General features: G+C 37.3%; 1 protein-coding gene across 1 annotated transcript in view; it reads left to right on the top strand.

Annotated features, from left to right (window-relative positions):
- IL1RAPL1 (interleukin 1 receptor accessory protein like 1) overlaps nucleotides 1-27,125 on the top strand; it is a 628,876-nt gene that overhangs the window by 325,691 nt on the left and 276,060 nt on the right. Inside the window, exon 6 of the mRNA XM_060086547.1 lies at nucleotides 26,358-26,432. Coding sequence (XP_059942530.1) covers nucleotides 26,358-26,432 — 75 coding nt within the window. The remainder of the gene's footprint in view (nucleotides 1-26,357; nucleotides 26,433-27,125) is intronic.

Genomic DNA, 27,125 nt, shown 5'->3' with positions numbered 1-27,125 from the left:
GGCTCACGGGCCCAGCCACTCCGCGGCATGTGGGATCTTCCCAGACCAGGGCACGAACCCGTGTCCCCTGCATCGGCAGGCAGACTCTCAACCACTGCGCCACCAGGGAAGCCCTTAATTTTGATTTAATTAAAAAATCAGATCCCTCCCTGTGACAGACTGTGGACCTCTTCCTAGCTTGGTGGCCATCCCAAAGTCATTTCTGTATCTTCCATTCCCAGGTGGCCTGCAGTATTCATCTGGAATCCATTCAGTCCTGTTTGCATTCAACAGTACTTAGTATATTGAGGAAATTTTCCATCTACTTTTTAAAAAAATATCTTAATATACCTAAATTATGGTATAGTAAGACTCCATTAATTCAAGCTAATTGGGGAGAAGGTGACTTGAATTTATAGGGAAAGAGTTTGTTGTCGTAGTTGTCTTGCTGTTGTATAATTTAACTTTAGTGTTTTTACTTGGAGTGATATCTGAAGTCAAGAGCTGTGGAGTGGCTTTCTATTAGAGAGCCTTCCTGTTTACTAGGTAACATGGTATTTGAATGTAAGGAGGGACCTCTCATAGGTTGAAAAAGTTTGTTGCCCTTAGTAAGCTGAGTGATCTCTGAAACCTTGTTTACATTCTCTAACAGCATATTAAATTTATTAATAAGAAAAAGCATACCATAAATAACGTTCCTATTTTTGTGACTCAAACAATGCATAAATTTTCTACCTTGATCTTGTAAGAAAAAAAAGTTCAAACAGAATAATATTATATGGGAAACTTATGTAAACTTATGCTATTTTACCCAGAAATCTTAAGAATCACCAATACACCTGTCTAACTGCTGGTGTCTCATTTGAAATAAACCATTTAACCGTCCATAGAAAATAGTTTCTCCAGATATTATTTAAATGGATACCAGTTTTAAATATTTAACTTTTATATGCCTTTTGTCTTATTATTCAGTTTACACTTTGACTTTTTAAAATGTTAAGGGTGCATTGAAATTGTACATTTTAGGTTTAAATAGCTGAATCATAGGTGGACAGCTATTAAAAATATGCCCTATTATGAGAACTTGTATAGTGACAGGAATAATATCAGTGAATGGCTGAATTAGATTACGACCTTTAACTAAACAAGCACTTCTTATAATTATGATTGTCTTGGGGCTAATGTATGTGACTATGACATTTGTTTCCACCATGATTTTATACCTATTTGAAAAGACATGCCATACGTCACAGGTATTCAGTTAAAATATTTCAGTGTAATTATAGCTAATTAAATAATACAATCACAAAACTCCATTCAAAAAATATTTGGTACAAATCTAAAGCATACTAAAAGGAGTAAAGTTTAGTGTGAAGGGTCAGATAGCACTGCCCTTGCTCTTCCCAAGAGATTCTAATCATTGTCAACTGAACTTCTAGATGTTAATTAATGTGACACAAAAATCAAGCCCTGTCTCCCCTTACTTTGACTAATTATACATTTATTTGAGTTTTAAGTTCCTTCCATTCAATTTCAAAATGGTGCCTTAAGCTTATAAAGCCCCTCAGAAGCTTAAGGATAAGGCAGACGTAGTTTGGGTTGTAATTTTAAATAAACTATTTAAGTTATTTCATTGAATTCAGTGCTGCTAAAAGTAAGTATTCTTGGTTTTGTGGGTACTTGAAAAAAAACATGTATCTTAGAGTTGTTCATTTTCATAGGATCGTAAGACTGCTAATACTCTGGTGATAATGAGGTCGAATGGATTGAAATAGCATTCTTCATGTTATGCTGATGATGTCTTGTGTGTTAGCGTTGTCACCTGTGTAGACAAGGAGGTGCCCCATGATCACTTCAACACATGTGAGCTTTACCTGAGTAAGAGTTTCAGGAGTAGACAGGAATCATGTCATTTTTCAGCCTTTTCCAAACCTTTATAGTGATGCAATATTGAATGGATGTACAAGACACTAATGATTTCATGTGAGTCAACACCATGCCACATATATTTGGCTGCACATGATACCCATTCATAATGATGGCACCAGCAAGATACCTAAACATTCCTGAAAAACCCCAAATACTGATAATGGAATGTATATTAATACAATCATTTTGTAAAACTGTTTATTAGTGTCTACTAAAGCTGAACATCTACAACCTATCTATCCCCTCCTAGGTCTATATCCAGCATACATACAAAACAAGTACATGAACGTTCATAGCAGCACTATCTGTAGTGGCCTCAAATTGAAAACTACCTAAAGGTCCATCACCAGTAGGAGGAATAAATAAATTGTGATGTGGTCACCTAGTGGAATAATTTACATTGATAAAAATGAGTGAACTCTATTATACACAATAATGTGAATGAATCTCATAAACATAATATTATATTAAAGACACCAGGCTGAAAGTATATATAATGTATGATTTCATTTATCTAAATTTTTAAAATAACACAAGCAAATATTGTTGGACATCAGGATAGTGATTACCTTTGCTCAGGGGAGAAGTGATGGCAAGGAATCATGAAGAAAACCTCTGGGATGTTGATATACTGTTCTGTTTCTTGATCTGGTTGCTGGTTAAATAGGTATGTTCAGTTTGTAATGATTCATCAAGATATATACTTATGATTTGTGCGTGCATACACACACACACACACTCATACATAGATATATAAAATACTTCAATAAGAAAATTAAATTATTGAAAAGTTTTGAGGTTAAGTATGTTAAATTGAGCCCAAGTGTTCATTTCTGCTTGTATTAGTTTCCTAGGGCTACTATAACAAATTACCACAGACTGGGTGGCTTGAAACAACAGAAATTTAGCCTCTCACAGTGAAGAAAGCCAGAAGTCCCAAATCAAGGTGTTGGTAGAGTTGGGGTTTTTTTGGAGGATCTGCGGGAGAATCTGTTCCCTGTTCCATGTGGCTCTCCTGCCTTCTGGTGGCTGCTGGCAATCCTTGCCATTCCTCGCCTTATAGACACATCTGGGTAATTGAGATTATTATCTTAATTACGTCTACCTTTTTCCAAATAAGGTGGCATTCACAGGTTCTAATAATCTTTTAGGGGGGCCACCATTCAAGCTACTGCCACATTCCTTCCTCAAACTCCATGCAAATCATAGAAATAGAAATATAAAAATATTACACAGACAAAAAATAAGAGAGGAAAACACAAGAGATAGTTTCAAGATTTTGGAAGATGGAAAGTGAGTATTGGTTGATTTAGCAGAATGCAAGAAGTTAAAATTGGGTGTCAGTAGAAAGCAATTACAAGCAGATGCAGGGTTTGGAGAAACCAAGTACTTCTGGATGCAGGGGTAACAAGTGAGGCAGAAAATAGTAAGTTTGGTTGAAAGTCTATATAAGGAAGTTAAAGATATCCTCCCCTGGCCTAGACATCCAAGTGAGTAGTTATCCCATACCTAGGCAGACAGAAAATGAACAATCCATATAAAAGAGAAGAATCAAAGTGGCCCTAGGCTTGTGGAACTGAGGAATTGCCCAGGTAGGGAAGGAGGCGCTGTACTGAAAAAAAGGGATTAAGAAACAGTCCATATTTTGAATGGTGCTGACACCCCCCCCCGCCACCCTTCTATGTTCTTCTAGGAGGACACTAGTCAGGAGCTTAGAGGTTTCTTATCTGGGGAAAACTCTGCAGCCAAAGAGAAAAGACCTGCAAACGAAAGGACTAAAGTCCACTTTTCAATCATGCCACCATACACACAGAGCTTTCATTCTGTCAGCCAAGAGTTACAGTGTATTTGAGGAAAGCTCACAATGTAAAAGAGATTTTTTTTTAAACATACAGATAAAAAGAACTGTGAGGAAACAAAGACTGTTCAGGAAGATGAAAGCTTAAAAAAATTATAATGAATATTCCCCACTACATTAAAGAAGCAATTTATAACATCCAGGATACTATAAAAATGGACATTCAGGGAACTCATAAGAACTTTTGAAAGATTAAAATATTATAGCACAAATCTTCCAGAGTGTAGAACAAATTATCAAAGAGAGGAGAAGATTTTTTTTCAAAAGGAGATCAGTACAGGAGGTCTAATTGGAATTTTAAAGACCTGGGGAAAATGGAGAAAAAATAGAGAAGAGGAACTTGTAAAATAAGTAATGTAAGAAAGTTTTTCTTAATTGATAAACTTAATTTTCCATATTTAAAGGGTTCAATGGGTGATCAGCAGAAGGCATTCAAGATTATTCATATCAAGGCATGTCTGCCAAAAGTTTTAGGACACCAAGGGTAAAGATTCTAAAAACTTTCCAGAAGGGAATGGAGAAAGGTCATATACAATGTCACGGGAATCAGAATACATTGGACTTCTCAAGAGCAACGTTTGAAGCCAAAACTCAACTAAGTAATGTCTTCCAAATTTTGAGGAAAAATTACTAATTACTTTTTACCTACAATTCTTTATATAGCCAATTAATCAGTTAACCTACAAGAACAGATGTATGGAGGTTTACAGAAGTACGAGATCTTAAAAATATATCTTTAATGTACCGTTTCACAAGAAGGTCCTCGAGGACATATTTTACCAAAATGAGTGAATAAACCAACAAAGAATGGTTAAGAATCAGAAAACAGGGTACACATGGAGAGGAGAGGGGAGGACAGGAGAGGAGAGGAGAGGAAACCTCTGTAGAGAAATATATTGCTGACAAGTAATAGAGAAAACAGAAAAATGAAAACATGAAAGAAAATGATTTTCAGTGAAAGAAGCCAATAGGAATTTAGATGATGTACATATAAGTGGAACACTGACAGAAAAGCAAACCACTCAAGATCTCTGAACACTTGCTGTATGTTTCTGCCTTTTCTATTTCTTCTTGACATGTCTTTTCTCCATCTTCATTGTTGCTACACTAGTCCTTAAAGACCCAACTCAAGATGTAATCTTTGCCAAAATGTAGGGGAGTATCTCTATGTCCTTGGTTAAGGAAAGCTTTCTTAACATAGATACAAAATACAGACATAAAAATAGAAAGTAAAATCTGACCACATTATAATTTTAAACTCTTGTGAAGCAAAAAAATTTCATAAACAAGTTTAAGAAGAAGGTGACAAAATGGAAAATTGCATTTCCATTGGTTATCATGATAAAAACTTGGTACATAAAATATATCAAGAATTCCAACTCAATAAGAAAGTTATACAATAAAATAAATTCATGCAAAAATGGTCAAAGTTATAGCATATAATTCACAGATGAAAAAATCCAAATATGAGAGGATGGGTAACTTCACTTTTATTGGTACAAAACAAATTAAAACAATGATGAGTTATCCTTTTAACCCATCAAATTAATTTTAAAATGTAATTAGAAAATCTGGTTATCAGTTGTTGGGGAAAATGTGGGGAAAATTGTTAGGAGAAATGTGGGAAAATATTATACTCTCAGATGCTGCTAGTGGAAGTATAAATTGGTGCAACCATTTTGGGGAACTATTTGGCAGTAGCCCATAAAATTGTAAAACTGTATGCTAGGATGAATATATATATATTTTGTTGCATAGCATATAACAGCAAAAAATTAGGAACAATATGTCAAAAGGGAACACCATAACTAAAACATATAATACAGAATACTAAACAGCAAGGGAAAGAGATAAACTAGATTTCTCTATATATCAACATCTGTAGATACCCATAACATAAACTTCAGGTGTGAATAGAACACCCCAGAATGTTATACACAAAGATAGATGGATAGAGTGACTGATTGATATTTATATAATAGTAATTGATAAGTTCAATTAAATACAGCCCCAAATTATAATAGTGGTTGCTTCTGGTAATTGGGAAAGGGAGTCCTGGTCATGGTTTAAGGAGAATTAAGCTGTTTTAGTAATGTCTTATTTCTTTAAAAATAATTTGAAGCAAGTATGACAGATGTTAAAGTTGATAGATCTGGATTGGGGTGAGGTATATGTATATTTTAAGAAATATTATTCTTTGCATTTTAATGAGATTTTTTTCTCAAAGACAAAATGATGCCTTTTCCATGAAGCCTTCCTTGATCTCTAAGCCAAACATCATCTCTGTCACTCCTGTCTCTATAGCTCTCTTATGAGTTATGCTATTCTGCTTATTGGGTTTGTCTCTTACATTAAATTGAAAAATTCCTTATTGAAAAAGTGGTGTCTTGTTCCTTTTTGAATCTGTCCACAACACCTGGACAGATAGCTGATACATAGTTAACAACCAGTAAGACTTTTATTAAACAGAACAGAGAAAAAATAGGTTGGTTTACATAGAAATACTTGCCTCGCTTTAGGTGACACTAGAAAATTTTTAAATTTTCAACTTTTCTGTACTTCTCTTTGCATAATGGACCTATGTTTTCTGCCAACTTCAATTGACATTCTTTCAGAATAGGTCTCTAATAAAAGTGAAATTACAGTGTTTTATGTTCATATGTTCCTTAGCATGTTGAAGATTCTCCAGACAGTAATTACCAAAACAAACCTAGGCTAGCATGGTGATTAAAAGCATCTGCTTCAGTTTCTCCTTTCTCAGAAATACGTATTCTTTTTCCTAATGCTGAGTTCTAGACTGTTGAATGGGATGTGGTATTTTTCTCGGTTACTCCTTTGTGTCACTTTGGCTCTGTTGACCACTTTAGTAATGTTAACTTCTGCCTGTCAACACCAATTAACAATTTTTTTTAACATATACTGGGTCCACAACAGAATTTCAGTTTCCTGCTGTTCATTTAGAGTCTACTTGTTAAGCAAAGCTTGAATACAATATGGCATTTGCTTTGCAGTTGTTTTTTTTATAATTTCAAGTTTGAAGGCTTCAGTTTTTCCACTCTCATAAATAAAACATAACACTTTTATTTTTTTCAAAGTTATCAGAGTTTGTGCAGTTGAACAATGCCCAACTTGCAAATGAATACTTTTGAAAATACATATGGTGGATATATAAGTACATATGTGAATTCATTTGGCTCCAGTGTGAACTTATTAAATGTGCTATGCTGAGTTATCTTTTATCAAAAGAACTGTTAGTAAGTGAAGATACCAAGTGCGCTTCCTCATACATACATAAAATGCTATATTTAGGTTTTAATGCTGGCTTTTAAAGTGACTTTTTTGTCTGCTATTTATACTAAAAGGATGCCTTTATTCTTGAAAGTGAAATGTGTTTTTAAAGAATACTTTTCTTAATTTTTTTAGATTCCTTTTGTTGTTGTTTTCAGCTTTCTCTGCTGTTTCAGACTTAGGACCAGATATGCCCAACTACAATGGCCCCCTCAACCATTATCTGGCTTTCCTTTGAGACAGTACTTTGCACAGAGCGTGTTTTCTTAGCTGGTTGACTCCTGTGATTGCTGGACTATATGTGCTGTGTGATGTGTCTCAATTGGATCTGACTAGTGATCCTGGCACTTTGAAAGTGTTCTTTTCACGTACCTTTTCACCCATACACACAAAAGATGTGCTGACGATAGCACTGACTTTTCAGAGTGATCTTTTCATCATAATTAACATTAAAAAATTCCCTAAGTTGAAATATACAATCCCGCGTGGCTTTGATGCTTCTGTAGTTAAGAAAGGCAGGAACAGCCTTGGGGAACACTTGCTGACTTGGCAGCATAAAGCAAGTCACATGTACCTCCAGATGAGCAGAAAAACAAGCTGATTCCATTCACTTTACCCCCCTATATTACATGGACTGGCTGGTCATTTACTTATGTTGTCAAAACTGACCCTTAAAGACAATTAATCTGGCTAAAATTCAAGTACTTTATACCTATAGTATGAGATATACTTCTGAGGTGGCTAGGGTTTTAAGGCAGGAGCTATCTTATGAGCACACTGTTAGGCATTCAGGTATTAGAAGGGTTTTGGAAATCCTGCTCAGCCCCTGGCATCTTATCAACCCTCTCTCGATCTCTAGTCCAGCTGTTCAATTAAAAGAAATGAAGCTGAAGAGGCATCAGTGTGGCTCCAGCTGGTGCTATGGAGGTTGGCGTTATGCTACCAGATAATGCATGCATTCTTTTTACTCATGTGGAAGGCTGCTTTGCTGTGTATTTCTCAGGCTGTCAGAAAGATTGATTCTTGAAATATTTTGAAAAAATGGTAAGTACTAGCTACTTTGGGTATTTACCCAGGGGCATTGCAGCTGCCTGACATTGCTGCGTGGCAGCTGAGCAGTAATCGGTGCTATTTCTCTGATTTGTTTGTCTTGGTCAGCATCTGAGAGGAAGGAGCTTCAGACCCAGAGTGGGGCCCTCCTCCCCCAGTGATCTCATCCAGGCCATGACTTTAAATATTCTCTGAGTTGCTAATGACTTCCAAATTCATTTCTTTGGCCCTGATGTCATCCGTGAATCTCAGTCTCATACATCCAGCTGCCTGCTAAATAGCTCAGATTTGATGTTTAAGAGGTGTCTCAAAGTTAAAATGAACAAAACCAAGCTCCTGATCTGTCCATCCATATGCAGCCCCAATTGCTCCTGCCACCATCTTCCCACAGCAGTAAATGGAAACTCCTTTCTTGGAGTAACTCCAGCCAACACCTTACAATCAGCCTTGAATCTCCCCAACCCTTTACCTCGTGTCCCGCATTCCAAGGATCTACCTTGAAAGTAGAGTCAGTACATGAACACTTCTCTGCCTCTGCCACTGCTGCCTTAATCCAAACCAACAAATCTCATCTGGACTATTGTGATTGCCTCCTAACATGTTAACCTGCTTTCCCATCCCAGCAGTGGATTTTCCCACAGCCGCAGAAGTGAACCCTAAAACACGAGTTCGATCATGTTATTCTCTTCTCAGAAATCACCAATGACTTTCAATCCCTAGGTCCAAACCAAACGTGCAGAGCCGTAAGTGATCTGGCTCTCTGGTATTTCTCTAACTTCACACCGTTCTGCTCTTTCCTTAGCTCATTTCCTCAACTCATTCGCCTGTGTATACAATGGCCTCTTCACTACTCCTCACATATTCCAGGCATGGTCCCGCCTAAGTGTTTTTGAAATTGCTCTTCTCTTCACCTGGAATGCTCTTCTGGATATTTACATGGCCTCTATCTTCACTTCCTTTAGGTTTCCACTCAAATGTCTCTTTATCAGTAAGATCTTCCCTCACCAGCCTTTATAAAAGACAGCACTGCTCTCAATTCTCTTACCTTGCTATATTTTCTTATTTGCCTCTGTAATCTCCCTGTGTCTTTCGCCTCTGCATGCAGGCTTTGTTTCGTTCACTGCCAATTCTCCAGCACTAAGAACAGTGCCTCGTGCACAGAGGTCTTCAGTGAGTATGTGCACGAAGCACACCCATCGGACTATTCGTTCTACCTCAATCTCCATCAGCTGTAAAATAGTACTTAGAGTACCTGGTTCTTTTGTTATTTTCATGAGAATAGCTCTGCGATATCTTAGCTCTTCAGTAGAAAAGCCCATTCAAATCCAAGCCCTCACGGAGCTCATCTCTCCATCTCTGACTTGACTAGTCTGTGCTCTGGAAACTGGGCTGGGAAAAGCAGGTACTGCTGCGTCTTGCATTCCTTGGGTTGCCTAGCACTTAGTACCAGAGTGATAATGCCTGTATAACAAAGGTTTTTCCAGTGACTTAAAATCATTATAAAGAAAAGACACTTTCTGTATCTTGGGGAACAACTTGAAAGTTCACAAACACTTAAGTGCTACCAATTTCCTAGACTTGCCGTTTGCTTCCATCCACTTCTCAAATAACCATGGTGTCTGCAATTTATCTTCTGTGTCCACAACAAGTAACTCGCCTTTCCTCTTCCTCCTTGTCTCTTTGCTTTAACAAGAAAGAAGACTTCCTACTCTTCTTTTGTCTTAAAAACTTGTCCTAAGATTTCAACATTCTGCTTTATGATGTATATTGCCAGCAAGTTTCCTAGTTCTTTGGGGGTGCAGGAACCATGAACTTCAACATCAGTGTTTGTCATAACACTTCGCAAAAGCCTTCATAGTCAGTGATATCTGTCAGCTTGGGTTTTAGCCTTTTTCAAATATCGTTGACATTAAGATTACCTGTCTTTTTAATTAGAAATACAAACCTGATTAGTAATTGTTTTTCAAGAGGACCAGACACTATACTTCTCTGATCATGTGGGACTGGACATCAACTAAGGCACAGCTTTCCAACTGATGTGCAGTGACACATGGCTGTGCCCCAAATGCATTTCAGGTGTGCTAAGATACCAACTCCTCTAAGCTCTTCAGGGCAGCTGGAGCCCCTAGACCAATCACTTCTGACCACAAGATTTTTTACCCCAGGGTGCCCTACAAAAATAATTTCCAAATGTGTCATGGCATGAGAAAGGTTGAGAGTAATTCTAGTCCATCACTGCATAAAAGAACTTTTTGCAGTAACAGAAATGTTCCAGATCTGCCTGTCCAATAAGGTAACCACAAGACACATGTGGTTATTGAGCTCTTGAAATGTGGCTGGTGTGACTCAAGCTACTGGTTACTATATTGGATAGTGCAGCTCAAATATAAACTCTAAACTATATAATCTATTAGGAACCAAAGATGAAAAGCACAATTTAGCAATTTATCAGGCTCAACAAATATTAATTTGAAGTGTTAACAACCCATTGTGGGACCAGCAGGCACAAATTAAATTAATAGAGCACTAGCTTGAGAATACAGGCATCAAAGCAGACCTAATCTTTTAATGTGGCTAACATAGTTGGACTTTTGCTGGCTGACTCTAGCTGTGTTCTCTTGTTGTCTTCTTTTTGTTTGATAATGTGGTGATGTGGCAAATGACAGTGTCGTTGCCTGAAAGTGGCTTCAAAGTTATACCTGCAGGCCTTACCTTATTGAGTTCAGGTCAGTTGTGGCATTTACATTGTTCTTCTAATGGGGCCTGAAGCAATCTAATAATTTGCCTTTACGTCCTACAGACCATGTGGTGTTTACCATCCACCTCTCCATCTTAAATGAGCTGACAGTCATTGATGAGGCCACTGCTCTGTGTTTAGCAATGCTTTTATGCTAGGTTAATCAGTATGGAATTAACTATTGCTTGCAGCCATTGCCTTTGAAGGATTGTTTAATCTAAGAGCATTCTGGAGTATGTAGATGTATGAATCAAAATTCACAACCTAATTCCAATTTACAGTGAGGAAAAACAGATTAGATAATCTATTGTTTATTTATAAATTAATCCTAGGAGATGATTAATAACTGGCCTTCACCTCGTGATTCCTATATTTGTTAATTCTTTCAAGAAAATGTTTTTGGAGGTACCTATTTGCCCATATTTCTCAAAATGACTGCCTCATTAACCTCTCTGCTTACATGATATATCAAGTCCAGCTCTGTTTATTTATTCATGCTGCTCCCTCTTTTTGGAATGACCTGTTCCTCCTCTCTTCTCAGGTACATTTTATCCTTACTTCTGGAGGTCTTCAAATCCCTAATATCAGTGTTAATGCACACTAGCAAATATGAAGCACATTTTCTGTGCTAGGCCTAATATCAGCTACCCTTATGAGGTAGCTCATTTAAACTTCACGACAGAACTTTAAAAGATCAATTTCTTCAAGAAATATATTTTATATCTACTTTATAGATGAGGAAACTGAGTTTCAAACATGTGAAGCAATTTTCATAAAAAATTTATAATGGAGCAAAGCCAAGGTTGGAACCTAGGACTTCCTGACTCTAAATAAAGCCTTTGACTTTTCCATTGCAGATACAGAAGCCAAAGAGGTCTATTAAAGGAATCTAATAAAGGAGTCTATTAACTATTAACCTTGTACTCCTTGGAACACACTTTATGGCTTCCTTGTTTGACTTCTTGATTTCCATTCCTTGTTTGCACTGTGCCGTCATCTTACTTCCTACGTCATGGTGCCTTCTCATACCAACAGAAAACCAATTATTTGCCAAGTGTGTGAGAGAGAGCATGGTGGACAGGGAAAGTCTTGGTCTTTCTGGGTAGTCTAGTTCAGGTACAATTATCGACTCTACCTATTACATGTTCCTTATCCGTGAATCTCTCTCTGATTAATATCCTATTTCTTCCATCCCTTAACTTAGAACTGTGATATCACCCATAGCCAGGAATACAGAGTTCGTCTTTTTATTAAATAGGGTCTTTCATTTGTTGTTGTGTTAGTGGTCATGTATCTTCGACCAGAGTGTAAATTACTTGCGTGTATCTTGTTCTGTACTTACTTGGCCTTGCCCTATGGCACCAACCCAAATGCTAGGCTAATCACTGGCATACAGTGATTACACACTGTTGACTGAGTGATTATCTTCATCTTTACATTATAAGTGGACAAAAAGAGACATCATAAAATTAAAATTCATTCCCCAGAGATGAGAAACATAGCTGAATATACTAACTCCTGGTCATAAATCACTCAAACAAGGATGACATATTTCTCATATAACTATACAAATAGTTGGTACTTATTATTTTTTAAAGGATACTAATAGTTATTTTCTGGATTCATGTAGTTTATTTTCTAGATGAGTAAGTTTTCTAAACTAACTGAAGCTTGTCTCAGCCATCGAAAATGTTTTTTTTTTTTTTTTTGCGGTATGCGGGCCTCTCACCGTTGTGGCCTCTCCCATTGCAGAGCACAGCCTCCGGATGCGCAGGCCCAGCGGCCATGGCTCATGGGCCCAGCTGCTCCGTGGCATGTGGGATCCTCCCGGACCGGGGCACAAACCCGCGTCCCCTGCATCGGCAGGCGGACTCTCAACCGCTGCACCACCAGGGAAGCCCCGAAAATGTATTTTTAATGAACAGTTTTTAATGTAAATCTTCAGAAAAAAGGAGCATACAATTACTGCCTTTTAAAATAGAATGCATGAAATACAGTTAAGTTTTTCCTTAAGTCATTCTACCAAAGTTTTTTGAGCATCCACTATATTCTACCTGTTACAGAAGACACTAAAAACATTAGGGACATGAAAGTTAAAAAAAAATTTTTTTAACCACCATAAGCCCTGTTCTCAGGGAGTTTACACTTTCTAGAGGAAGTCAGATGTGTAGAAGGAAAAGTTACAACCCAGCCTCTTAAAGGTTGGATAGACATGAGGAAACTTTAGCCTGAGAAGTGATACCTGTGGTAGTTATGGAAGGTGAGTTAGGATTTAAGAAGGAGCAATATGACGTTCCAGAATGAGCATAGGAGGCACGTTCCAAAAGAATCTAAGAGAATGGTGAACTGGAAAAATGGTAGACTGTTCCGTGTGCTTGATGCAGAGCAGCCTGAGGCTAGTTCTAGACTAAAGGAGCATAAAAAATTCACATGGGATCATGCTACTTGCCTCCTTACAAACCTCCATTGATCCCATATCAATTACTGAATAAAAGTCTTAACTTGCTAAAGTATCTAAGAAATGTAAGCAAGCCCAGCCCAGATGAGCAAAGCCACATGTTTGACCGGGAATTGACCACAGATGCATGAGTGAGCTGAGCAAAGATCATTCCAGCTTGGGCGAGATCCACTGAACCCCCCACGTGTCTCATAGACTCACGAAAAATAATAAATGGCCACTATTTTAAGCTACTAAGATTTAGGGTAATTTATAACTCAGTAATGTTTAGCTGACAAATTGTATTAGTGCTTTTTTCCTAAAGTAAAATGCCTTTGCTCTATTTATTATAAACAAAGAAATGGGAAGACGTATAGAAACAAATTTTGCTGAGCAAATAGCGCTGTGGTATTGCTTTGAGCTGGCATAGATACAGTTCAATTTCATTTCATTTCTTGTTATAAACTTGGCTCAAAATTGCTCATTTATACTTCACTATATGGACATATGTAGATACATGCACATATTCATGCTATATATAACATTCAAAAAATTTACCAAACCAAACCCTAAAGTTTTCATATCCATGATATCTTTGAAAAACTGTTTTTATTTTGGATAATTTCAAGCATAATGGACACAAAAATAGAGTAGCATAATGAAATTCCATGTACCCGTCACTCAGTTACAGTAATTATCAACATCCTGTGGATGTTGTTGTTTGTAACAGGCTTTTGTTTTGGTACTCATTTTCTTTTCGAGGATATGAGTGGTGTTCAATGCAACTAAGAACAAATTTGCAGTTTGTTCCTGCACTGTTGAAAAGAAAATTCTTAAAATGACTAACCCCAGTTTGTTGCCAAGTAACCCTTAGCTATGCACTGATAGCAAAAGTAATATAACAGCATTTGCAGCATAATTAGATTTTAATAGCAAGTTTTATTTAAAGAGTGCCTGATCTTATTGCTCATAGGCATGCTTTTCTTTCTTGGATTACTTTTCTTTTTGGTGGTAATCACGTCTTTAATGACTTGTGATAGACTTTCCTTTTATGAAACAACAGATAACTGCCATAGGAGCTTTTTAGTAAGCATTTAGACGTTGTTGAAGCTGCTTAAAATCCTTTTAGATAGGAGGTTATTATTTGATAAATAACCGTTTTTATAAAGTGATTTCTGCAAAAAAGATTAATTCCCAACAGTGTTATTTGAATGAATGATACCAGTCTAAACAGGAAAAAGTGATGATTATGTAGCCAAGTAAGTTACAGCTGAATAAATGAATGAATGGAAATTTAGGTTTCTGTTTTTTCATTGTAACCAGAATAGAGAAAACAAAATGCTTTTCCTTCAGTCTGCCTTCCAGATGGATTTCTTGGGAAGGAAGGAAGTATGATATGAAAGGAGGGAGGCAGGTAAAAGAAAAGGAAGAAAAGAAGGAAAGGAAGATGGGAGGGAGGGTAAACAGAAAGAAGGGAAGAAAAAGGAAGAAAGGGGTGGAAGGAGAGAGGCTAATTATCTGTAGGCATATTTCTTTAAGCAGTCATGTCATTAAATATCACAAGCAGCCTGTAACTTAGTATTCAGTATTTATATTACTATTATATTGGAATTTGGGGGTTCCAACTCTACAGAAATTAGATTGGATTCAAAGACTATCAGAGGAAACTGCTATCTCCCAGTGCAACCTTATCATTGACAGAAGTCAAGAAAGTTAAAGCAAGTGCAGAAGTTGAATATATCAGCATTTGACAAATCTACTGTTACTGTCCCATAAGAAGCTGACCACCAGTGAAATTTAATTCATCGAGAAAAATGCAATTCAGTAATAGTAGAATTGTTTGTTTAATTTATGTTTCCACATTTTATGCAAAAGTGATGTTATTTTTTTACAGGATATGGGTGGTTATAAAGTCACTCTAAAGGAAGTCTCTAATATTTTATATAATTACTACAAAACTTTAAAAATTTTAGTTCATATATATAAACCTTGGATTTCAATGGAGAATATGCTTTTGAAGGTTCATTTTTCTCTTTGGTAACAATTTTAATGGGATTTCTAAAACGCTTCCCCTTATTTTGGTCCACCGTCATAATGAGAGCCTCAAATTGTATGTCATCATCAAGTTCTGTATTCATTAAAGGGTTCTGCTTATGAGAGCCGATGACAGATGTAATCCTCTCTTCTAATCTTAAGAAATCAGTGTTAGGCTTATTCAAATTCTACAGTAAAAGCTTCATGATTGTGAAATACAGTTGAGTCCTAACACAGACCTTTCTGCCTCTCTGTTTCCAAAATCCATCAAAATGTTTTTCCCCAAGTCTTCCCCATACCATCAGAAACCCCAGGAGAAAAATAAGGTGTCTAATAGAAACTACATTAGAAATCACAAATGTTGGAAAGAAGACTACAGAAATGGAAAGCATGTGACCATTAAAATTAAATGACATAGGTTCAGATCTTGGCATCTATCCTCACTGGCTCTTGGTTTGGGGAGAAGCTTCTAGATTTTTTCATTGTAGCAAATGGATGATCAAATGAAATAATGTAACTGCACACCCCAAAATAGTGTGTTAATTTTTCCTACACATATGCTTATTTGCAATCTTACATTTATGTTCTTGTGTCTTAAAAGCCTTAAATTTATGCTGAGAGTTCCAGCTTACCTGTCAATTTAATAGTTTGTGAATGAAATTAAGCAAAGTATGCTATGTTAGCTTTTAATGATAAATTGAGATATTACATGGGCTACTTTGTTTTAATCCCTGGCTAGATCCCTTGAATACTTATTGCCACTGATCAAAAAAAATGTATATATAATATATATGTATACATATATGTATTTTTTAGACTACCTTCTGTTGGTAAATATGTGTTCAGTGATTGCAAACAACTTTCAAATTAAGTGAAGTATAATAGTACAATATTAGGAAGATTTTGCTGTGAAATAATTATGTAATATTTCATCACCTAAATGTTTTATAATAGGTTTGAATTATTTCTGCAGTTCTGGGTTGCCTCCACTACTCTGCATTAGATGGTTTATTCTATGTCTTTAGAGAAGAACCTCTTATTTTTTAGTCATTTAGGTAGGGACAAGAGGCCTTGGTGGTGGTCATCCTCGCTATAAGGGTTTGGAAGGAGGAAGAGGTTACTCATTCTTTATATGGACTCTCACATTAATTATTCTCATTTTGGCCTCCCGTCTCTCCCTTGTACCCTGTCAGACATACCTGACCTTTCTGTGTGCTAAGCCTATGCAGACTTTCATACACCCTTCATGGCTCTCTTGATTGCTGTGGTCCACTCTACGGTGACCCAGACTACAGCTTCCTCCATCCTGTTTCATCAATCCTCATGTTTTCAATAGCTTTCTGTCTACTAGAAAATTAAAGTCTCTTGTCCAATTCAGGCTTGAAATATAGGCAATACAACCACTTTAAATATATGGTTATCATAAGGCAGGGCTTCTCAAGCTCAGCATTATTGATATCTGGCACAGGATAATTATTGTGAGGGGCTTTTATGTGCACTGTAGGATGTTTAAAAGCATCCCTTGTCAAATAGTACCCCCCTCGCCAGTTGTGACAACCCCAGTTGAAAACCACTGTCAGAGAGCCATACCAGTGAGTAATTGTGCAAGATACTATAACATGAAGAAAAAGCCAAGAGGTGTGAATATTTTCTACATTGAAGTATGATATAAGTAAACCAACCCAATATAACTTGGAAGGACATTAAAGTACATTACACTATACTATGGAAGTGTGATGTCTTACTGTGATATTCCAAGCCAAGCAGAGAATAAAATATTTTCTGACTTTCAGTAGTAACATGGTGCCTTTTGTGTATTCCACAATTTCCCTTAATACGCATTTCCAGACAGCCTGGGATTTATTATTTTCGTTTCTTGAGGGCCTTTTATCTACTAATATAAAAAGAAAAATGTGATAATTTTGCTTACTTTCTCATTACTAGGGAAGAGATACTTTCCCTCATAGGGCATATAATTATTTGGAATTGACTATTGTCCCTAGAAGCTAATTGGTGACCGTTAGTTCCTTCTTTGCCTGTCAGCAGAAGTGAAAACAGTAGTGGGCATGCTCACGTACTTGATTACAGGTATTATATCAATCAGCATTCTTTTCCTAGGGTTCATCATAATTTCTGCAGGTAATTATCTATTGTTTCCTTCTTCTCACCACTTTTTTGCTTTAGCTTTGACTACACACAGATTTACTTAAGATGGTTGAAATCAGTCATGCAATCAGAATTTATCCCCACAGCAGTTGTGCAAAATTCACTGCAGCAGTTGTTTTAAAAATAAGAATTAAAAATATTAAACCACCTTTATTTATTCTGTCTACCTATGCTCTCTTTTGTTTGCCCTTCATATTCTTCTCAGCTCATTAGGTCAGAATCAGGGTGTAGTGGGTGACTGAATGAGTTCTAGAATCGACCATGAGTCTGGATACAGCAAGCAGGGCTGCAGACAATGGAAGCTGGGAAGTGGGGCTTTAGAGACAACCGTAGAAGGCGGCAAGTGAATAGAAAACCTGAGCCCCAACATTAGCTCCATGTTAGTTAACTTCTCCTATAATATTCTTACGTGATTCTATTTTAAAAACAAGTATTGAATGAATATAATCTTTTCATTGTTTATGTTACCTGGGAGGTTTATCAAGATAATGGGAAGTGATGAAATATAAGTTCCATAATGTCTTTGTTAGTACTTCACAATTAATATTTTTAAATAAGAAAAAACTAACTTATATATGATGATATTAAATTTGCTGATTGAATATGTGCCACATATCATTGAACCAAGGGAATACTAGAGAGTCATTCTTAGTATCTTGACTAAGCATGCTCCTGATTGTATTAGTCAAAAATAAGTTTGGTGGTATACATATTTTTTTATGAATGGTGTTAAAGCAAAGGATAGTAGAGGTTAGCCAAAGTTTATCTCATGATAAATGAATATGGCATTAGCCTGAAACATGAAGCTTTTTTTTTTAGACCACTTCTCAGTCCTCTGGGAGACCAGAGGAGATGAGTCATCAGCCAGTGGCTTGGTTTTTCAAAATGTAAATCATTGATCAGTAGTAAAATTCTCTAGCCTCTATGCATAATTGGAGGTGACTGAATTGATTTATAAAAACATGTCTCTTGATTCCTACTATCTTATAAAACTGCCCCTCTTGTACTGCCCCCGTATCATTAAGGAGCACTACCCTTCAGGTGTTTGCTCAAGTGCATAACTGGGGATCCCCCTTAACTTCTAGATTTTCATTTACATTCCATATCAAATCCATCAGTAAATTTTGTTAGTTCTACCTACCAAATAGGTATTTAAAGGAAAAAATCCTACCACTTCCAGCAGCAGCACTAATGTATCATCACCATTAGGTGTACTGCTCCATACCCTCCTTGCTGGCCTTCTGCCTCCACACTACTCCGTCATCCTAGACGTGAACACCAAGGTGCCAGAGTGACACTTTTGGCGTATAAATGCCACCAGAAGCTCCTCTCCACAAGTCTCCAGTGCATTCTCATTAGGGTTATAATAAAACCCAAGTCTTTTCCATGTTCTACAAGGCCGTGCCTGAATTGGCCCATGACTATCTCTGAACTCATTGCCGCTCTTTCCTTTTGTCAAGATAGCTATAATGATCTGTGCCTTCCCTCAAACATGCCAAGTGCACTCCCATTTCATGGCCTTTGCACCTTCCTCTGCCTGCCATAATCTTCCTCCAGGTATTTCCATGGCTGGTTCCCTCCTTTCACAGAGATTTGTTTCAAAGATCTTCAAAGCAAACTTTCCTGACATTCCTCTAAAATAGCACCTGCGCTAGCTGCTTTGTTTTCTTTTTCTTTTTTTATAAATTTATTTATTTTATTTATTTACTTTTGGCTGCCTTGGGTCTTCGTTGCTGCACACGGGCTTTCTCTAGTTGCTGCGAGCAGGGGCTACTCTTCGTTGCGGTGCACGGGCTTCTCACTGCAGTGGCTTCTCTTGTTGTGGAGCACGGGCTCTAGGGGTGTGGGCTTCAGTAGTTGTGGCACATGGGCTCAGTAGTTGTGGCTCACAGGCTCTAGAGCGCAGGCTCAGTAGTTGTGGCGCACGGGCTTAGTTGCTCCACGGCATGTGGGATCTTCCCGGACCAGGGCTCAAACCCATGTCCCCTGCATTGGCAGGCGGATTCTTAACCACTGCACCACCAGAGAAGTCCCAGCTGCTATATGTTCTACAGTACTTAGAACTACCTGATATTATGTTATGAATGTATTCATTTACACATATAGTTTCCATCTCCCTCTCTGGAATGCAAGTTCCATGAGAGCAGGAGTTGTGTCTGTCTGGTTCACTGTTATACCCGCTAGTAGCTAGAAAAATTCCTGGCAAAGAGAAGGTGTTTTAAAAATATTTGTTGAGGGCTTCCCTGGTGGCGCAGTGGTTAAGAGTCTGCCTGCTGATGCAGGGGACATGGGTTCATGCCCCAGTCCTGGAGGATCCCACGTGCCGCGGAGCGGCTGGGCCCGTGAGCCATGGCCGCTGGGCCTGCGCGTCCAGAGCCTGTGCTCCGCAACGGGAGAGGCCGCGGTAGTGAGAGGCCTGCGTACTGCAAAAAAAAAAAAAAAAAAAATTTGTTAAAATGAATGAATGAACATATTTTTTAAATTTGCATTATAAGCTATACTTATCAAACTATATGAATAAAAAATATTAAGTATCAAAGCTAGTCAAATTAATTTTGATTTTCCTGAATACATGCAATTTGATAGATTATATTAAGAGTTACATCCTTGGGAGTATTTGCTTTATCACTTTGACATGACTCCTAGATCAAGGTTATCATTTATATGGTGTTTGTTTGTTCATAAACCACTTTCCCTGCACTCTCTGTTCAGTTGATTTGCCACTCCTTCCTCTTTGAGGCTTCTGAGGTTCCATGGCTCCATTGGGAGTTACCATAATTGTTTGCAACAGAAAGGAGAAATTTTGCCAATCCCAGTGCATTAGAGATAAGTGAAAAGTTAAGCACCTTTCTTCTCCCAAATGGCTTCACCTAGTATACACTCATATTTTCTCCCATCCATTCATTTTTTTTCCTCTGAAGGAACATGAGGTTTTGTCTACTTGCTATATATATTATGAGTGCTATGCTCCACTATTAAGAACTAATGTTAAAACATTCCAGACCAAAGAAAGCAGAACTGAAATCCCGTTTTGAGTCATTGAAGCTCTATGAGTAATTCACATTCCGTTGACTTGCTAGGACAATAGGCAGTTGGTTGTCGAGTCTTATAAGTTTAAAAAAAAGTACATGCAGACAGCAAAACAAACCAAAAATCTCCATTGTAAAATGGAGCGTGTTGGTGGGATTGCCACAGAGCGTGTTTTATTGTCAGCTGAATAAATCTGTGAGTATTGTTTTGTGATCAGATTTAGCTGGTAGATTTAAATAGGGTCATAAAGAAATTACCTCTGAGTATAGCACTCATCACAATGCATCATATATGCGTTCTCATCTCATACATTCTTATGTATAACTCCATGCCTTATTGGTCATTTTATTTGTAATATAGTACTTATTATTTGCAGGTACTTCATAAAGGCTCTTGAAATTGACTCGTGGAGTTATATTTTAATTATGTATCTAGGTTGTAAGCTCTGTGAGGGTTAAAAGCTGTGTTTTGTTTATCTTTGTTTGAGTCCTTTACAATCCCAGTACCTTGCTTGCATATCTAAAAGTCTTCAAAATGCTTTTGTTGAATTGTGTTTTTGAAGGATGGACCAGTTCTCCTGCTATGGAAACTAATGTAGGAAATATTAATGATTCTTAAATTCAGAATGTAAATGCCTTTTGAACCCTTATCTAAATATCCAGTTCATTATTTTACAAACAATATTTTTTTTCTTCTCAGGCTACAAAGAATGCTAAATGCTATTGTCCCAAACTTCGATGGATATCATTAGAACAGATGTATTTTCCATCTAATATAGCCAGACATTTAATCTGTTATCCTATTTAATCCTTACACCAAGCCATAAGGGGAAAATGTCACATTTTTTTATATAAGGAGACTGAGACTTATAGAGTTTAAATTAGTTCTCCAACTTGCCAAACCAACCAGGTCTAACTTCTAACAGTCAGAATTTATTAGACCCATGTCTCCCTGAAAAATACGTGTATTATCTTTCTTACCTTACCATAATGCTTCTAAGAAACAAAGCAGAGAAGACACTACTTAAAATACATTTTGAAAAGTATCTATGATTTTGAAAGAACAGATTTTGTGGTAGGACAATTTCAAGTATCCAAGAAATATTAATTATTCTCAGGAGTATTTGAGGGACTAAACTTAAATTTTAGAGGGATGTCAAAACAAAGGTACACTCATCCTAAATATCTCATATTTCTCTTCTCTTTAAGAACATTAGAAAAATTCGAGAATACTGGACTCATTTCCCTGGTCTCTTGTCACTTTTGCTTTGGAAAATTGGATCCTCTTTTTCACTATTCCATAACCCAAGTGTACATGGCATGGGGAAAAAAGAGAGAGACTTCATCTCTTCATAATTATTTAGGGAACGTTAACATAGGAATTATTCCTATACACAACTTTGTGTATACCGCCTTCCAGATGTTTCTCTAACTAGCAGCTGGTAAGCAAAACAAACGTCCTTTAAATTGTTCCTTCTACTCTGAAGAATGGTTTTGTTGATAAGGACATATTAATAACTCTGTAAAAGATTTTTATTTTAAAATAGAAATAAAGATTTTTAATTTCAAAATGAAAACACTTTTAAAATAGCTGTTATCTTTAATGTTGTCAATGGGATATTCTGAAGAATAAAATGAGAGCTTGAAAATATTTTTGTTGGTGGATTCATAGAAATATTTCAATGCATAGGTAGCCAGAGAAACATCTCTACTATAATTGTTGTGTATTTTTTTGTAGACAAAATGTGATTAGGATTTAAAATCAGCCTGTGCTTCATGTCACTACTGTTAGACTTGCTTTATTTTTTCAATGATTTCAGCTTAGTGTGTGTGTGTGTGTGTGTGTGTGTGTGTGTGTGTGTGTGTGTGTGAATGAGAGAGAGAGAGGGAGAGAGAAGGAAAGAAAGGGTCCCAAAAGGCAAGATGTTTTCTTGACAATAAAATGTTAGGTGGTCTAGTCATGGTCTAATGCTTATAACTTTGTTTTTTATTGTAACTAATTTGTTTGAGTTCCTTCCAGTCGTACTTTTGCCCATGCAGAAAATGAAGAGGGCTTTGTGTTTGTGTTCGTTTTGTTTGGTCATTACCATTCCTGCATTTGTTTGCCAGTTTTGTCTTCTGTCAATTCAATTCAACTAATATTTGTTAAACACCATAAAGTGTCAGAAATATTCAAATAATGGATAATTCAGCACATGTCTTTTCTTTGTGGCAGCACAATTGTTCACCCTCAAATGACTGTGGAGTTATATCTTAGCTTTAATGGTCACCCCATTTCACAGTCATGTGTCAAATCTGTAGTCACCTCTTGTGTTCTCTGACAGTTTCAGTTCACTTTTATCAAAGACAAGTGAATCATACAAGAAACATGCCTCAACAGTATCCCTCTAGAGCATAATATCAGAACTTAGAGGTGACAGATTGCACAGTACGAGTGCTCTGCTGTAGGTTATAGTCACTTATTTGTATGTTTTTGCTCTCCTAACAGATTGCTCACACCTTGAGGGGAATCACTGCACAGGGCTAGTAGTTGCTTGACAGAACTGGGAGGCAAAGATCTAGCAAGGACTCTAGCTTGAATTTGCTCTGTTACCTTTGGCAAACCAGTTGTGCTTTTTACACCTCGGATCTTTGACCTGTAACACAAGGGAGTTGAATTATAGATTTGTCTGGGTATATTCCCAGGAGCGGGGTTGCTGGGTCGTATGGTAACTCTAGTTTTCTTAGGAACCTCCATACTGTGTTCCACAGTGGCTATACCAACTTACATTCCCACCAACAGTGTAGGAGGGTTCCCTTTTCTCCACATCCTCTCCGGCATTTGTTATTTGTAGACTTTTTTTAATGATGGCCATTCTGACCAGTGTGAGGTGGTGCCTCATGGTAGTTTTGATTTGCATTTCTCTAATTATTAAAAAGATACATGCACCCCTATGTTCATAGCAGCACTGTTCACAGTAGCCAAAACATGGAAGCAACCTAAATGTCCATTGACAGACGAATGGATAAAGAAGATGTGGTACATATATACAATTGAATACTACTCAGCCATAAAAAAGAATGAAATAATGCCATTTGCGGCAACATGGATGCAACTAGAGATTATCATACTAAGTGAAGAAAGTCAGAAAGAGAAAGACAAGTACCATATGATATCACTTATATGTGGAATCTAAAATATGACAAAATGAACCTATGTACAAAACAGAAACAGACTCATAGACAGAGAACAGACCTGTGGTTGCCAAGGGGGAGTGGGGAGGGAGAGGGGTGGACTGGGACTTTGGGGCTGGTAGATGCAAACTATTACATTTAGAATGGATAAACAACGAGGTCCTACTGTAAAGCACGGGAACTATGCTCAATATCCTGTAATAAACCATAATGGAATAGAATATTAATAAAAGTGTATATATGTTTATAACTGAGTCACTTTGTACATCAGAGACTGGCACAACATTGTAAATCAACTATACTTCAATTAAAAAAAGAAAAAAATGTAAAAAAAGAAAAAGTAAAAAATTAAGTAAATAAAACAAGGGAGTTGAATCAGCCCAGAATTTTTCACTATTGCCATTATTTTTTAGCTTCTGATTACTGTAAGATGTAAAGGCAGAAACCAAAGATATTCCAAAGCCACTATCACAATACCTAGCACATTATAGTGTCCAGTATACATCAGTTGAGTTGAATTGGATTTGGGGGGTTAAAATCTTGGATGGAATACTGATGTATAAGTAAAAGCAGAGCTACTTATATCAAGAGAGGGGTAGGCAGTACAACAAGGTATGGAGTCAAGGCCCTCGGTCCACCCCTTATCTGTATATGCATTTCACCTGCCCAGAGGGGCACTGTGGAAACCATAGGGCTTTAGGGAACACAATTTAAAAATCAAAGAACTTAATAAGCTTATAATTTTTTCTGGCTTGAACACTCTGATTCCTCTGTTAACTTGGAGTTGCCCCATGAGGATAATATGGAAAGATCTTAAGGATGTAACATTATGCCATGGGGTGGGTGGTGTGTTGGGGTGGAGAATCACACAACCATTTTATATTTCTGAGCAAATGTCCTATCTATGGATTTTATTATCTTTCTCTACAGATATCTTCTTTTATTATAAATTAGTGTGGGATGTGTTTGAACAGGGAACATTTTTCTCAGCTGCTTTCTATAACTGTTGAATTGTCTGCTTGTGACTCAACAATCACAAGCTTTTATAAACGGAGTTAATTTACGAAGAAACAGGTTATTTTGATGCCATATTGCTTTTGAAGTTACCTGAAACCATTTGATAACCAGAGCCTAGGAAATGTGGCTCTTTGACCTATTAATGGTGAACTGGTTTGCCAGCATTTAGTGACTAACCTACTTATTTAGCTATTAGGAGAATAAAAATCTGTTAAGATCACTTTAGGCAAGACATACAAGTACTTGAGGTTAATCAGAGTGATGTCAAATCTTTGAGAAGAATTTCAAAGTGATTTATCTCATCTTATTACCCCAACTTTCCTTTCCCCTTCCTTCCCATCCCTGTGTTAAATATTAATGAAGATGAATGAATAATGCATTCAATTAGTTATGAACAAAAGCTACTGATCTATGTGAGGTTGGTCTTCCAAACCAGGACTCTTAAAACTCATTCCTGTTTTTCGGTGCTGGGATGCATCATCCGTTTGCACTGACTGTGTTTTCTGTTAAGGAGAGATAGAGGTGAGCTGCTGAAGCAGATTGAATTCTTGAATCCTCTGGTGATGAGGATTTGTGGCCAACTCCGGGCACAGCTGTCTAGATCAGCCTTCTGGTTATCAACCAAACTGGCGTGTCCTCCTGGCAAGGAGGGAAGCCCTCAAAGCAAAATCATTTAATTTTTCAATCAATTTCAGCAACCCTTAATTGATCATTTCTGTACTTCTCACAGAGTGGAAGTTGCAGTGACAGATTTCACAGGGACCTGGGCATTTCAGTCAGAGAGGGTGAGGAGGGAGTCTTTAATGAAGGATCACTGACTATTTGTCTAAAGTCCAGATAGTCTAGTTAGCTAGGAATGAAGTATGCAATGGGAAACCTATCTTCAAGATGCTTAATAGCCAACTCTTAGATCTGTACACTGATCATTGATAAATTGATAAGTGCACAGAGCAGTAATGTGTAGAAGCTAAAAATCAAAGACAGTATATCATGCAAATTAGCAATAAGTACTATAAAATGTCATGGATAATAGTAATAAGGGGTTCTGACTAAATGAAAAGTATTACTTAAAATATAACTTGGTGACTACTTTTATGCATGTTTGAATATGCAGCTTGTATTTGTAGTAATGTAATGCCACATTCCTGCCTCATTTATAGGAGATATATGTGAGAAATACTTAATCTAATTACTAAATTATGGGTTTTGAGGCAATGTGATCCAGGGTAGGGAAACTAGGAATGGGATTAAGAAGAAAGAGGCAATATTATGCCCCCCCCAAATCATTGAAATGCACGATACAGATATCACGTGTATCTTTAATTAACACAGAGAAAATGTAGGGTACCCTGTAAAAAGGAAAGCAAGGTGAAAATTGAAAGTGAAGTACAATCATACATTCTTAAGGACTGACCGATCCTGATTCTGTACTTCAACAGTCTCATGTGACTGCCAATTTGGTAGTGTTATATTTGACTCATGTGTAATCTAATAGCTTTTCAGCTCGCCTGAAGGTACTACCTGCAATATGTAAGTCATTACTTGGTAGAATGCTTTGACACACTACTCAGAGAATGAAAACTACTTGGGAAAATAAACTGTGTTCTATCCTCAGTTTATGCAGCATAACTATAAGTTTGTATTATTATTGTTTTTCAGCCCCTCTGACTGATAAACCACCCAAGCTTTTGTATCCTATGGAAAGTAAACTGACAATTCAGGAGACCCAGCTGGGTGAGTAATTCCTTAATTCTAGTTAATACACTTTTCTCATTACGTTCTGACTGTTAATAAGCCTAGACTGTAACCTGGTGTAATACTCTGAGCTAAGCCCATGTTTATTTAAAGGGAGCAAAATTAGAAAATACCAGCAAATATGGCGTATTCCATCCCCCTGGTGCGTGCGTTAGGACTAAGCTGGACATATGGATATAAAAACTCATGTGTTATTTAGATGGTTGTTGAAAAATTAGATGGACTGAAGGGTTTGCTGATGGTATTATTTTGTCATTTTATAAGACTTGAATTGTTGGATTTTAAAATTTATTTTACTTATTTATTTATTTTTGGCTGCATTGGATCTTCGTTGCTGCGCACGGGCTTTCTCTAGTTGCGGCTAGCGGGGGCTAGCGGGGGCTACTCTTTGTTGCAGTGTGCGGGCCTCTCATTGTGGTGGCTTCTGTTGTTGCAGAGCACGGGCTCTAGGTGCGCGGGCTTCAGTAGTTGTGGCATGTGGGCTCAGTAGTTGTGGCTCGCGGGCTGTAGAGCGCAGACTCAGTAGTTGTGGTGCACGGGCTTAGTTGCTCCACGGCATGTGGGATTTTCCCCAACCGGGGCTCGAACCCGTGTCCCCTGCATTGACATGTGGATTCTTAACCACTGCGCCACCGGGGAAACCCTTGAATTGGTTTTAAAACAGGCAGTGTG

The sequence above is a fragment of the Mesoplodon densirostris genome, chromosome X (genome assembly GCF_025265405.1).
Source record: "Mesoplodon densirostris isolate mMesDen1 chromosome X, mMesDen1 primary haplotype, whole genome shotgun sequence".
NCBI classification, from domain to species: Eukaryota; Metazoa; Chordata; class Mammalia; order Artiodactyla; family Ziphiidae; genus Mesoplodon; species Mesoplodon densirostris.
Note: the sequence above shows the minus strand (reverse complement) of the source record. Positions and strands in the feature narration are given on the sequence as shown.